Genomic DNA, 15,396 nt, shown 5'->3' on the forward strand with positions numbered 1-15,396 from the left:
AGCACTTCCGGGTGCAAGTAGATAAATAGGGACCGCTTACCAGCGGGAAGGTAAACGGCGTTTCCGTGTGCGGCTCTGGCTCGCCAGAGCAGCAATGTCACACTGGCCACGTGACCCGGAAGTGTCTCTGGACAGCGCTGGCCCCTGGCCTCTTAAGTGAGATGGGCGCACAACCCCAGAGTCTGTCAAGACTGGCCCGTACGGGCAGGGGTACCTTTACCTTTACCTTTATAGATAAGGGACATTGTTTTCAAGCTGTTAGTCTTCCTACCACTAGGGGTCGCTAGCCATCATCACATAGCCTTTGGAAATTGCAATGAAATCTATCTTTAGCAGACAAACGGGATAAATGATCCAAATCTTACTTGTCAAGAGTTTTACCTCTCTGAAACTTTCACACTTACATAATAAATGCAGTAAGATTTACTACCACTGACCTTTGCCTTTTTAATAACAACTTAAGCAAATGGAGGGTGCCATTAATCATTCTGTCAGCACAAACATTTCTGCTTCCTGATCTCCCCTCTCCTCCCCACGCCCTCTGTTCTGGGGGTTCTCATGACCCTCCAGAGTAGATCTGGTGGACACAGAGGGCAAGGAAGCTTCACTGTGCTAGCAGGAGTCCTTCTGCTCACTTCCGCTAGCTCATGGGGTTACTTCCATGTACTGTATCTAAGGCAAGCCTGTGAAAATCCTTACTGAGCTGAAATGGAAACTTAAGAAGTTTTCCAGACAATATGACAGACCATTTTCTTCTTGCCTTGGTCTGAAATTCTGGAGAGCTGCTACCTTTCAGTGTACAAAATACTGATAGACCAGTGGTCTGTCCTGATATAAGACTCCTGTTTTCCCCTCATAATATTCCTGCAGCAGCTTGAAATTATTACAACACTACTGTATTTCATTACCATTCAGGGATGGACCGGGAGATTTATTTGTATGGAGATACTGGGAAAAAAAACCCAAATCAGGGCAACAACATGCATTCCATTCACTTTCCGCAGTCAATGTAACTTACCTTGAATTAGCAAAACGCTAGTTTACCATCAGTAATAAATCTAAGCCTCTCTTGTCCTAATGATTCTTAAAATACTGAAACCAGCATGCATCTTCTTAAAAACAGTAATGCACACTGTGATACAGGCTTTCAACAGATATGATATAGTTAATAATGTGCACATGATAATATGAACCCACAGACTTATCAGTTGTTATTATCCCTCCATGGTAGCATGACATTATAACAGTATTACTGTGTCTTCTTATTTCCCCAGCCTGTCCTACCTTCTCCCTTGGAAGACTCTCCACTTTGGATAGCTGTGAATGAAGATGGAATCAGTATACTGGAATATAATACTTTGGTATGTTGAGAAACAGTGGCAGAGGAATTTCAGCTCTTTTCTCCAGAACCACATTTCAATAATTATTCAGGACAGAAACTGGGCGTACATTCTGTCATTGACTCTGATTACAGAATAGGACAAAACAATTTATTTGGCTGAATCAGGTGTATTTATTAAATCAGGGAAAATAAACTGTTTCTTTAGGAAAGATAGTGGCAAATAAAACCAGAGGCAGTAAGAGAGAAATCAGATGATTTCAAGAAAAAGCCACTTTCAATTTATGGACTTCCAGTTCATTAAAGTCACACTACTAACTGCTGCACTTAAAAAAACCAAAACTGGATTATATACATTTTATGATTTAACCATTCGTGTGGCATTCTGTTATGCTTTACTGTCATTATTATTTCATTTTAGAAATTCAGACTGAGAGACTTGTTCAAACCTATTCATGAACGAGGCTTAGACACTTCCTAAAACCGTTTAGAGGAGGGTGTAGAAGACCAATGTTCTTATGTAGCAGTTTATTGTCCCTAATCATCTTATCCTCTGCTTACATGAAGCACTTAAAGCTGGCTTACTCATACTCTTCTGTACTGACCTTTGGAGGCTGTCATGATGACTTTATGGTTGTGGTCAGTCAAGTGAAGGACAGGTGCTCTGGCAAAACCACTCCTGAAAAACTACTTTTTACAATGGCAGCTGTAAAGGTGAGTACAAAGCGAAGTCTGGGGAATTTCTTTTTTTTATTGAACATACATTGAATATAAACCCCCAGAAGGCAGCTGATGTTCCTTTCTCTGGATAGGGCCAGAAGAAAAAGGCATATATGTGTGTGTGCTTGGTGCTTCAAGCACGCAGGGGTAGCTCTGAAGTGTTGGTCCTTCCAAGTTTCTTCCAAGCCTGAACAAGTTCCATGTGGTGAAGAAAGACCTTTTTAATTTGGAAATGTATATTTAGGAAGTTACTTATATATTATATTACTATTATTTTCTTCCTAGTGCATAAATTGCTTTCCCTGAGCTCTTGTGTGCAGTTTGACATCTAAATTACATTATTAAATGCATAATTAACACTGCAGTACCTTTATCCTGGGTTTTAAGCCCTGTAAAATCTCAGAAGTGTGGCCTGAGACTAGTCTACTCAGTCTGGGCAGTAAGTCAGAAACCTGATATTTGCTTTTTTGTGTTTTCTTCTACAGAAAGGTGTGACTCACCAAAGCATACATCCTTTCTAACTGGCCTACAGTTATAATAAGCACCTATTCTCTGTGGGAAATAAAATTTCTCTCAAAATGTTTAAATTTTAGATCATACATGCATCATGTATGCACAGTGAGTTGAACAAAGAACACTGGCCAATGCATGACATCTCTGGTTAAAGGATTTTAGGTAGCTGAGTTTGAAAAGATCTTTGCCCAAGGCTGTGAAGTGCAGCTGCCAATCACATGACAAAACTGAGCTTGATGGACCTGTTTATATAATAGCTCTATGTCCCATTTTATAGCATGGGGTGATTGTATCGAAAGGTCAGCTTACTAGTTGGTCCAAGAAAATCAATTTTATTGGAATACTTTTTTTTTTCCTTTCACCTTCCCAACAGATTGCTGAAGTGACTCTCCTTATGGCCAGCTATATTAACTACAGTTCATCAACGCCACACCTATCTCCTACGCCTCCTCCTCAGAGTGTCAGCTCACCTTGGAGAACGTCATCTACTAAGAAGCTCATGGAACTTGAAAGCAGGTCTTTCTTTCCTTCTCTGCCCCGGACCACTAAGGGGCCTACACTGCTGTAAGCCCAGTTTCAAGTGCCTTTCGGAGTTGTCTTGCCACACTGTGAATTGAAGACTGCTGTGATTTCATTGCTTATGTGCCCTGCTATCAGGCAGACTCCAGGTCTACCTCCTTGGTGAAGTGCAACTTTCCTAGAGGTTTGTTTAGAGCTATACATCTTTTTTCCCTTTAAGAACTAGAGCTGGGGGTAGGGTTACTTATTTTGAATAGAAAGGGTATCTTTCACACTTTGTCCCTGCTAGAGTTCTCACGTAGCACGGCATTGCCTCCAACCACTTTTACACCACACCCTTGGTTTCATCTTTTTGGGTGGCTTCGCTGATTCCACGCACACTCAACTGTATCAAAGCTTTTTCTTTTGCAACCAGTATTTCTCTCAGACCTCACTCCCGATTGCAAGAGTTTTGACAGCATTCATCTTCTTACTAAACATGTGTTATGATTAGAAACTGATCATCAGTTTCTCAGCTATTGATTTCTTCCTGAATATGCATTCATCAGCTATTGACCTGCAAACTTCCCAGAACACAAAGCTTGGTTGGGGTCTTCACCTGATTGCCAACTTACACTCTCTTGCCTTTCCCACTCTCCCCTGCAAAAGTAGCACTATTTATGTAAGATCCTATTCCCCCCCCAAAAAAAAAAACCTTTTGTTTCCCTACCTCATCTTCTGAAGTGTGCTGGGTAAATGAATATGTACCATATTCCTTAAGACATTATTTCAAGTGCAAACATCCTGAGATGATAGACTGACAACAATGGCATTGCCGAACACACTGGATCAGAGAATTCACATAATATGTAGGCAACTAGAATAATATATTGTTGCCTTGAAAAAGCGCCTGAGGAGGGGAAATATGTGCTTTCGCCCAACTGCAAGGACTTTTGTTCTGCATAAATGGGGGTGGGGGTGAGGAGAGACACCTGACTTGGGAGAACTATTGCTTGTAAAGAAAGGGCTTAGAAGAGGAAATAGCTATGTTGAAGGTTGGAGTCAATTACTTTTGTACCTATTTTTCACAAACATACTATATAGTACTCTAAAGATGTGAGGAACTGGCTGGGAGGACTTGATATAGATTAACATAGGGATACCCAGGACCAAAAAGCAATACTGTCTGGATCCCAATAGTCCTACCAACTTTTGTGCAAGGTATGATAAACATTTTGTCCATACATTCCATCATGGGGAAAACAGATTTTTTTCAAAAGTTGTGAGATACAGGGGTGTTCCACACTTCTGATGTTTACACCTATTAGGGTCTTGTACAATAATGCCTCTGTTATACACAAATGTGTATTAAATCTACAAATGTTGAATCCTTGCTGTTAGATGGTGCTGACCTTATCATTGACCCTGAGTGCCTGCAAGGCTGTTGAGATGGTCTGGACCACAGTCTGGAGTGACCTAAAGAATACAGAGGTTGCCCATCCCTGCTTTAATGGATTAGCTAAATATGGGAAATGGTTTCATGCTGAAGTGTCAGACAGTAAGTAAAAAAGAGAAAGTGTGTGAACAAGTGCCCATGTTGCAAAGGGGGAAACACAAAATATAAGAAGGCTAGGTATCTTAACTGGGCAGTTGGAGTATGTCCAGGGTAAATCTAAAAGTTTCCAAGGGTACCAGTATAAACATAAGTCAACATTGTGGTATTGGGGCAGAAATGGCCACTGCCATTTGAAGATGCCCACACTAGTGGCAGCCAATAATGTGGAGCAGTGGGGAAATTCACCATGTGGTGATTCACATGATGAATAATATTACACATTACAGGAGAGAATTTAATATGGGGATCCCCATTTGCAGGTACAGCTGCAGTTCCATTTCCCCTATAATATATAATTGAATTCTTAGCAAAAGACTTGTGAAGTAGAAGTATCAAATTTTTTTGGCACTGGAAAGAACTTGGGTGGAATGCTGTGTTCAACAGTGAATGCAGATCATGCTGACATATCGGAAACAAGAGTTACATGGATGATCGCAGGGTCTGGGAAACAAATCCTGTAGAGGGAGGCTGAAGGAACTGGGCATGTTTAACCAAAACAAAAGAAGGGTAAGGCTGCAATTCAGTGCATACTTAATTGGGAGTAAGCTCCATTAAACTGTGAGACTTACTTGCAAGTAAGCATGCATAGGATCAGGACGCAGGAGAAGTATATTTAGAGTTTTAAAATTATTTAAAGGATATCAAAAAATATGTGTGAAATCAATTGAGCATCCTGTGCCTCAAGGATAGGAAATGATACCATGGGTCTGGGCTATAGGAAGATGGTCTCGGATTAAATATTTGGAAACAGATTATAAGAGTACTAATGGTAAGATCAGTTCAGCAATAGAAAAAGTTGCCTGGACAATTTGCGGAATGACTTCTTCGTATATGCAGGGGATACTTAAGGAATGACTGTTTAGTATTAGAAGTTTCCTTTGATGATCCAGAGTATTTCCTTGTAGCTGAACAATTGCACACATAGTATCTAGACTTTCTGAATATGGGGGGGAAAGAAACTACTTTGACTAAAACATTTTCATGGTTGATGAGTTTTCATACATGGTACAGCATTAGGGTGGAATAATTTTACATGTTTACTTTTGAACTATAGTAAAATGCAGGTAGTGTGTGTTTGGGGGAACTGGCAAAAACATGAATGATTGCAAGAAAATATCCCTCATATATTCTACTAGATAGATACTGTACCATAGCATTACACAAGGACAATCCCTTGGCTCTTGCCATAGAGGTGCATTTTATGATGCATAATCTCAGGTGTATGCTTTGAAATGTTGGAACCACTATATTGTATTTATTTTTGGATGTGTTCACTACTGACATTTGTACTAGGACCACTTTGAAATGGGAAGGCATCTGATGTTGTTTTGCCTCCCATCTTACGGCTTTGTTTAACACAAAAAAACCTTATTTTTTTTAGCAATACTTATCTTTGGAACTCCTGCTTCCTTCAAAGGGGAGTGGTTAGCAAACAAATACATTTCTAAATGGTGTCCATCTTGCCTTTAAAAATAAGTGATCTTCCAATAATCACTTGTGACAAAGCTGATAAATTGATTATTGGTATTGCTGTTCAGATTATTTTTCCTGTAAAAATGTATACCTATAATGTGATTTGTACTGCATTCTTGAATAATCTACATTTCTATAACTAAAATAAAGATCTGCAGATCATTGTTATTTTATTTGATCTGTGTGGCCATTCTCCAGCATCCATGGACAAGCCATATGGCACTTGTTGAGTGTAGCAAAACCTTACAAAGGAAACACTTCTGTCCCAAAAGAACAAGAGCCCCACCCATGCAGATCCCCTTGCTGGATTATCTGCACATAAAGCTCAAATAATCTGTGCATCTGAATCTGCAACCTCAGCAAAGTGCACATCTGGAAGCAAAGCAGCAGCCTAAAACCATACATCAGGTTCCATCTGCATGGCCTGTCAGCTGGCAGGAAGGTGTGTGCACATCCTGTTAACCATGCATATATTTGGACAGGATCCTTTTAAGGTTCTTGCTAAACATAGGTGAGGGCTGGTGAAATTGTTACAATTTTTTTTTAATCTCTTTTTGCTCCCAATAATCCTTTTCACGTTGGTTGGGGTCATTTTCCCCCAGATTGCTGTTACCGCTGTTGGTTGTCTGTCCTCAACTGTATTTTAGCTGTTTTTTTATATATTTGTGGAAAGAGCTGTGGCCATCTGAGGATGTGAATTTTTCCTACTGTACTTGAAATTTACTGTGAGAGCAAAGAACAGAAGTACCGGTAGTCTACCACACTTGGACACTGTTTACTTCCAAACTATGTGGCAAAAGTTGGAATGTATGTTCCATCTATTTCAACAGAACTTACTTGCTTCAAAGTAATGTGTTTAGTGTTAGAGGGTTGAGAACACTGTACAATCAAATCCAAACTGTCCACTGAAAATATACTTATCTTCGGCTTGTTTCCATGGATAGTGTTAGGTATGCTCCAATACTCTCGTTAATGCTGCTGATTTTCATTTTACAGTAACAGCCTTACTCCCATGTTAGATGAGAGGCTGGAGCTGAAATATAGCAGCTTACTAGTTGATCCCAGTGAGACCTGAATCCAGCTCTCTCCTCTGATGCAGAGACTATGATGCTACTATATATTTATAGTTTATTGGCATTCAGAAAACTTGTCTATTGAAGCCATGACAGATTTGTAGGATTCCCTTCTAGCAAAGTTTATAAAATTCAGTTGTGAACAGCCCTGTGCCCCTAGCTGGAAATTTGCTATAGCACAACAGTGAAAAAGAAGACTTTGTTTTCACAACTACTGTTTTGTACATAAAAAACTATGATGTACTGTAATGCAATGATGGTAAAGCTAATAAACTTATGATTATCAATAAAGCAGGAGATTTTTCTTTCTTTCATTGTTTTATTTGTTACCTAGCTTTTGGGATGGTGTAAGCAGATGCAGCAAACATTCTATGCCAAACACAGGGACCTATTTCCTCTACGTTGAACACAAAAGATCCTACTGAAATAAAGGGGGTTTCTGCTGGTAGAGCAGCTTTAACAGTTGCAGCTGGATATCAAACCAGTTCCTTCCACATTTTAACAAGAGAGCTGTAGTCTACAACACATTCCTTCAGTAAGAATGTACTTGTGTCTTCCTTGCCTAGAAATCAACAGGGGAAACTGAACATGAGTTCCATCAGCAGCCTCTTCATGGGATGGCACTTCTTTGAAATCTGGCAAGCATTTGTGGAACTATTCAAATAGCTCTCTTGACCCCACGCAGTCTGCGCACCAAACTTGTACCATGAAATTGTGATGAAAGGGGTTCTCTTGGTGGCTATTCCACAAAGGTGCAACTCCCTTGATTTGAAGACTTGCCAAAGCCCATGCCTGAATATTATGTGGCATTTGCGGAGGGAAATCTTCTTTAGCCTGGACAAAGTAGATTTGGGATAGTTTTAACTCAGGATAGTATTCTTATACAGTGGGTCTCTTAATTATCAGTGTTATTTCCTGCCCAAAGCACATGCAGTAGGACAAACTAATAAGGGAATGGCATTTACTATTTAACAAATTTCCAACCAACAATTCAGGCAGCTAAACTTAGGGATTGTGGGAGATCAGCATGACTTCTGACACTTTCCTTGGGAGGAAGCAGTTCTGCACCCTCTCCATGTCCTATGACCAAGTGCTTTGAAATTTCCCTGAATTTCAAAAGCAGTTGTCTGGCTGGATGATGAGAAGTCTGTTTTTCTTTGACGTTAGATGTGAGGTTCTCTAGACTCTGGCCAGATCTTCCATGCGTACTGGAAAATGTCCTTACAACATATGAACTTGGTAAACACAGGTTATCTTGTTACAACACAGAACACAGCAAAATGCTTCTAAAACAACTAGCGAAAGGATTTGTTTAGCAGACATTTGTATCAATTGCTAATGACCAACCTAAGTGCATAAGTAAGAATATCATACAGACACTGAAGATCTCACAATTGATTTTAGAAGATAATGTAATGGTGTTCTCAGTTTCTCATCTTCCATATACTTGTACTAAGGTGGCAGTTTCCCTGTCCATCCCATTTCTGCTGAACCTTCCCTGTAGATTTCCATTCACATGGTAGAGTTAATTATTTACAGAAAGTTTATAATCATTCTTACGTCATGTTGAAAAAAGAACTGGGGCCCAGTTTAGCCATTTCTCCACCATAACATTTATTCAAGATTACATACTCACGTCCTTGCCCATGAAAGCACTAGTAGTTTTCAGTTCTCTGGTGCATTAGAATCCACTGCCATCTAGTTATCCACATGGTCAAGTCCCTTGACACGCTTCCCAACTATTTCTTTTAAGAAAAGCTTGGTATTTTAGCAAGTTTTCTACCCAGATAAAGACTTCACTTTAAAAACTGGTGTCAATATGTCTTCCTCTGCTCCAGGATTTCTTGGCAGCTTTTGTACACTTGGACAAGGCAGTCTAGACGTGGCTTGGAGCTCTATATATAAAGGAGACAAGAGAGACTCAAATGGCTGAAGAACTGCAATTGCTGCTGAAAGATTAGGGAGGCTTCACCCAAAGCCAGCATGGCTACAGGAGGAGAAAAATAAAAAAGGTTTCATCTGGGGATGGGGGAGAAATTTGATTTTGTTTGCATTTACTGTGAACCTACTGAATTCCCACTTACTGAACAAAATACACAAACCAAAACAGCTATGTTTTGAAATTCACACTACTCTGAATTTTGCTATGCAATTCCTCAACCAAGGTGTACAAAAATGCACATCTTAGAGAAAAGTATGCATAAAATGCACACATTAGTGGAAATGACATACAAAATTTATTAGGAGAGATTGCTTGCATAAATGTATACATCAACATTTAACCCAGGCACACAAACTTGGAGCACACACTCAGCTGGCACTGGCACATGCACCTAGACACACTGAACCCAGGCAAACACACCTGACACACACAGGTTATCTCTCTTACCTGACACTGGCAGCACATGCTCATAGTCCCACCCTATCTTCTTTAATTCTACAAATTCCTCTATGTAAAGCCAAGTTCCTTGACTGGCTATACTGACAAAAGGAGAGAGAGAGAGGAAGGCAGAACAGCCAGTTTGGAGGGACCAGCCACCCCACCAAAATGCTACGTCATATGTTCTGTTTATGTGCTTATTTTGTTTCTTTGCTGGAGACAGGGTATATGTCCCTGGTTTGCTGCTGGCTAGGAGTTCAAAAGAGCAGATTGGCTGATTTGAGATGATGGACAAAAGCAAGCTGGAAAATGAATTCTCCATTCTCTGTAAGTAAAAATGTAAGGATACAAGCAATGTGGAGGAGGGGGGTGGAGAAACAGGGTTGCCCTTTCTGAAGAACATCTACTGCTGCAGAGACTAGCCTGAATGATCAAAGCAGTGATGTTTTAAAAGGCCTAACTTCTTAAGTTTTATCCAAACTACAGTGGTACCTCAGGTTAAGTACTTAATTCGTTCCGGAGGTCCGTTCTTAACCTGAAACTGTTCTTAACCTGAAGCACCACTTTAGCTAATGGGGCCTCCTGCCGCCGCACCGCCGGAGCACGATTTCTGTTCTCATCCTGAAGCAAAGTTCTTAACCCGAGGTACTATTTCTGGGTTAGCGGAGTCTATAACCTGAAGCGTATGTAACCCAAGGTACCACTGTATGCCTTCACTGATCTGGTCAGCCACAAAATTAATAGTAGCCTAGAACTCCACCCATGCTAACACAATAGAAAGGGCGTAAAATTATAACTTTCTACTACTACTGAGCTGGACCAAAAACTCAGAAATATTTCTGTATTTAACTCCTCACCTCTGCAGTAATTTCCCACTCCATCCCACCCACCCTTTGCTCTCTGAGTCCTAATGCCTTTTGAGCTGCTGAAAACAACTCTTAGTGTAAAGTCCATTTGGAAGCTTTCTTCTTGAAGGTTGCCACTGAGTTTCATAGAAAAACAGGTTAATTTAGTACGTGATTATAGAAGTGTTAATTGGCTCAGTGAGGTGGTAAATTGTATTCTTTAGAGCTGACATAACTGAGAAAAGCAAGGGCTTAAATGCACCAAAGGGTGACAAGGGTTACTGCCCCACCTACCTGGGCAAGATCAACTATCCAGAAAGTTCAGCAGTTAATCCATGCTCAATTGAGCATGTCACTGCTGCGTCTAAGGTGCACTGAATTACAAACTAACAGCTACTCTATGTTCTTGGACCCAGGATTGAAAGGAAGATCACGTAAAAAAGTGTTGTGTAGCACTGCAGAGTTCTGAAAATAAGAGGCCACAGTCAGAGTCTACATGGCCTAACAAATATTTTCTACCATCTCCAACACTCCTGTGCACTTTGATGGACTCACCTGGAACAATGGTACTACCTCTGAAACAACATGAGGTTCCACAGGGTCTTGGAGAAGGATGCACAGGTAATAGATAACCTTTTGCTACAAAAACAAACAACACACAAATATAACAATGAGAAAGTTGTTCTGTGCTACCAATTATAAGATTACAACCGTGGTACAAGAAATCGCTACCCACATCATAATCAGAATGATAATTTCTTCACGAAAGGATAACGATATCCTAGAGTGTCCAGTAAGGTTTCCTTAGGTTAGAGCCACCTTAGAAATTCTTTTTTAACCAACAGAGAAGAGAATCAAAGAGGTTTGCTGGGCCCACCACCCATCTGCCTACTGAATTAAGAACTTAACCCCAACACACAGTTGGACCAGGTCTGCAGCCATCCCTCTCCCACTGAGATCTGTTGGAGAGATTCCATTTAGAGTTCTCTCATTTCAAGGGGAAAGATCAGCTGGTCCTGAAGAACAGAACAGAGCCCTTTCTGTTGTTGATCCAACACCATAGAACACCTTGGCATCTGACATGGGAAAATCCTTTCCAGACAAAACAAAACAAACAAACAAAAAAAACCAGCCCTCTGGTTGCTGAAGAAATCAGTAGCATAGTAAAAGAAGTGGCATATTAGGCTTACCATATAGATGGCTTCATTGATGACCACATCTTTTACCTGGCTTATCTCTATAAAGGTTGTACTTTCTTTGCCAGATGCATAGGATGAAGTCATCTGTATTCCAAGTGAGCCAACAATAAGCAGAGACTCCTGGTCAATTTTCACAAAGTGCAGGTACACAAGCAAGCCTATCAGTGTGACAAATATAGCAGCAGAGAGCACCACACTGTTCTGTAATAGAAACCAAGTCAAGAACATTAGGCCAAATCCTTTAACTGACCTGTTCTCTTAACTACTGATTTGAAGACATGATCATGACAAACTTCCAAAGGACTTGAAGCAGCCTAACATTCCAGCTATTGAACAATATGGAATGAGATCACAGCAACTGAATTGTGCATTATGCATGTGCCCTTCATGTCAAAAGGTTAAGTATAATCATCCTTATGCTTAGAGATAAAAAGGGGGAAACAAAATCAATCATAGATTAATCTTATGAAGTAGTGTAATGAACAGAAAAGAGGCCTGGACATCTAATAGACTTTCCATAGATAAATATAAAAATAAAGAGAATGGACTTTCACCTCTCTCACCTGCACTGTTTATCTAATTGTATTTTAATGGTTCCTGTTCATATATGTATTATTGGTAAATGAAGATAAATCAATTATATTTTAAAAAGCACATGTAAACTCTATTAGTACAGTATAATGTAAGAACATGGGGTACCAAAAAATATTAAAAGGCACCAACTTTAACAACTATAAGGAGAAATGAGATATTTTAGAGACTATGCTGGAACAGAAGACCATTCTTTGAACATATCAAACCACAGGACAGCTTTTCACTTTTTTATCTTTCCAAAAAGAACATATAGGGTTTTTTCATTTATTTCATTTCTGGAATACTCTTGTGTAATTTAATATCTTCCTGAGATGTTGCTTTTTGTAAGCTACAGCACAACCTTAGGATTGTTGACATTCCCAAAAATGTGTCCATCGGATTGCAGTCCTAGTTAATAATTCTGAACCAATCAATCCAGAGACATGGTGGGTAAACATAACTTAGACAGCAAGCGCTGTACTTCCCCCAGAATATGAATACTTAGGTAAAGCTCTACACAACCCAGAATTTATTTCCAGCATATAGAAATTTAATTTAGTTGAAAAAGTTACAATCTCTGAGTAACTGACCTTCTTTTAATAGAAGAGGTTGTTGAAGCTCAATACGACTTACTCCCAAGTAAATGTATACAGAATTGTAGTCTAGCTTACCTGTTGTCTACTATTTTAAAACATGCACATTCTTATACTGAGGATGTGCAGTAAATTTACAGGCTGCTACAATCAGACCATGCTAGATTTTCAAAAAAATTCTTTCTAAATCCAGGAATGAGAGAGCAGAGAAGGCAGGGCAAGACTGGATCCCACACCTAAACATACTTAACTTTGGAAAGATACACAATAGGACACAGAAAAGGCAATCAGATAAGGCACTATCAGGTATCCTGGCAGACAGGAGAGAAGCAACACACTCAAATTTCTGCTGGGGACCACCTCTTTCTGTGATGTATGTATAATGTTTGAGAGGGGTGGTCTTGAGCTACAGAGTAGGCAATTTCAGAAGTCTATATAAGAGCTTGCACACCAGTGTTCTGGGTCCCTCCTTCCTCCTGTGTTGGGGGAGGGTGAGCACCCTGTTGCAACAAAGACCAGGCTTACTAGCTGCTTTGTTTCTCAATATTCTCTGGTTGGCCTCTGTTACAGTGGTACCTCTGGTTACGAACTTAATTCATTCCAGATGTCCGTTCTTAACCAGAAACTGTTCTTAACCTGAGGTACCACTTTAGCTAATGGGGCCTCCCGCTGCTGCTGCGCCGCCGCCGTGCGATTTCTGTTCTCATCCTGAGGTAAAGTTCTTAACCCAAGGTACTACTTCCAGGTTAGCAAAGTGTTTGTAACCTGAGGTGCCACTGTATTTTTCTCCTACCAATAGAGAACCTACATAAGGACTCTATATGGGCTCTTGGATATCCCATAAGGGAAAAGGAGCAGTTTTTTCTTATAACACTTAACTTTGGAAAGAAACACAATAGGGTCTCTCCTGTTCTTTTGCTGTGGTAGTCTATTCTCTGCATGATTATCATAGGCTGCATGCTTCTAGGTACTTGGACTAATTTAGGAAATAGTGTTTCAAAGGTTGCACGCCATCCCCAATCTCTGCCAAAGCAGTGCCTGAGATTCCAAAGGTTCCAGGTGCTCACCCAAGGTTGTGTTTCCAATGAGAATCAAAATACGGTGAAGACTATAGTGTCTTTTAATAAATATGGTTAAATTACACATATTTACAACTGAGTTTATATGAAAGGGGTGTAGATCTTACAGCATTGTCATTTCAAGAGCAGCTGGTTCTTCATAGCAGCCCAGTAGTGCAGCCAGAGCCATCCTAAGCACCATCCCTTTGTTCTTGCTTCCCAGCCAGCTCTCATAGCTGCTGTCCTTCAGCCCCCATATGGTGTTCTCGAGACTTCCTTTCTTGATCCCAGGTGTCCCCTGCTCCAGGCAACACCTCCCCATCTGTCTTGTATTCCAAGCCTAGTTTTTAAAAGGCACATCTTTCCTGTGAGTATAGCCTGCTCCCTCCCCCCCTTTTTTTAATCCTAAATCTTTCTCTGTCCACAGTAAGCATGGCAACTGTTTTGCACAGACAAGGATTTCTCTGGGATGGGCCATAAACACCTTTTGTCATGTTGACAGCCTCTATCTGAGGTGAGGCTTTGGCTTGGAAAGGGAGCTTAGCCTGTATTTTTCCATTGGCCTGGAATCCACCCTTCAATACACCAAGTGTTATCTAAATACAACTGTTCATTCATTTCTACCATTTACTAACGGACTCCAGTTCCCTAGAGCTATGATAATATTTATGTGTCAGAGATAAATACTGTTCTAGGAACAGGACTAGATCTTCCATAGAATCCCACAAAGCTTTCTACGGCAATTTTCTAAGCCTACTGAAACTTTTTCCAAGTAAGCATCATGCACAGGTCTGTACTGTTAGGGATGGGGTTGCTGGCGAGCAGAAGGAAATTATTCAAAGTTACTGTGGAGATTAATGTGCAAAAAGGGCCACACACCCCTTTTGAAAACTCCATTGGTTAACCGCATCTCAAAACTGGAGAAACATAAAAGAACAGCGCTGCTGGATCTAGTCAAGCATGCTGTTCTCTCGCTTGCCTAAGTCGACAGAGACTAAGAAGTCTCGGCCTGGCGCCTTCTGAGCAATTGTGCACAAAGAGTTGTGCTGCATGGCTGCAACCCTTATGTACCGTGAATCGGAAGTGAATCCCTTTGGATTAAATGGAACTCACTGCCATACACGGGGGTCGGGAAAGAGGGGAGCGGAAGAGTCGCGGGGTGAAGTGGCTGCTCTGATACTTGGGGGGCAGCCCTCAAGCGGGACCTTTAGGAGTCCCTGTCCCCGAGCTACCGGCACGTGGCGGAGCCCGTAGGCAAAAGGCGGCCAAAGCCTCTTCCGTACCTGGCTGAGGACGAAGAGCCCGTAGGCCACCAGCCACACGGAGCACGTGACGGCGCTGAGCGAGCGCAGCTGCAGCCTCGGGCAGCGCACCTGGAACTCCCGGCAGGAGGCGCTGTGGTGGAGGCGCTGCAGCGTGATGCGCTCCCGGGACAGGGCCAGGTACCCCTCTTCCTCCGCCATCCCCCACTCCAGGGAGCGACGAGAACGCCCCAGCAGGCGCGCAGAACGGCCACC

General features: G+C 41.1%; 2 protein-coding genes across 7 annotated transcripts in view; one reads left to right on the top strand and one right to left on the bottom strand.

Moving 5' to 3' along the window:
- The window catches only part of PLEKHH1 (pleckstrin homology, MyTH4 and FERM domain containing H1), a 49,846-nt gene extending 42,324 nt beyond the window's left edge, over positions 1 to 7,522 (top strand). For all 6 annotated transcript variants that reach the window (XM_083746326.1, XM_083746323.1, XM_083746325.1 and 3 more), the window contains exons 27-29: positions 1,275 to 1,361; positions 1,907 to 2,053; positions 2,946 to 7,522. In XM_083746326.1, coding sequence (XP_083602452.1) covers positions 1,275 to 1,361; positions 1,907 to 2,053; positions 2,946 to 3,140 — 429 coding nt within the window. In that variant the 3' untranslated portion in view covers positions 3,141 to 7,522. The remainder of the gene's footprint in view (positions 1 to 1,274; positions 1,362 to 1,906; positions 2,054 to 2,945) is intronic.
- A 1,298-nt stretch (positions 7,523 to 8,820) lies between these two features.
- Positions 8,821 to 15,342, bottom strand: PIGH (phosphatidylinositol glycan anchor biosynthesis class H; the record flags this gene model as incomplete). The annotated part of the gene is made up of 4 exons (XM_083748155.1): positions 8,821 to 9,126; positions 11,012 to 11,095; positions 11,647 to 11,856; positions 15,163 to 15,342. The coding sequence occupies 4 exons, from the start codon at positions 15,340 to 15,342 to the stop codon at positions 9,046 to 9,048; spliced, it is 555 nt and encodes a 184-aa protein (XP_083604281.1). The 3' UTR covers positions 8,821 to 9,045.
- Positions 15,343 to 15,396: the final 54 nt, after the last annotated feature.

This window comes from Podarcis gaigeae (genome assembly GCF_964106915.1).
Source record: "Podarcis gaigeae genome assembly, chromosome: 1".
NCBI classification, from domain to species: domain Eukaryota; kingdom Metazoa; phylum Chordata; class Lepidosauria; order Squamata; family Lacertidae; genus Podarcis; species Podarcis gaigeae.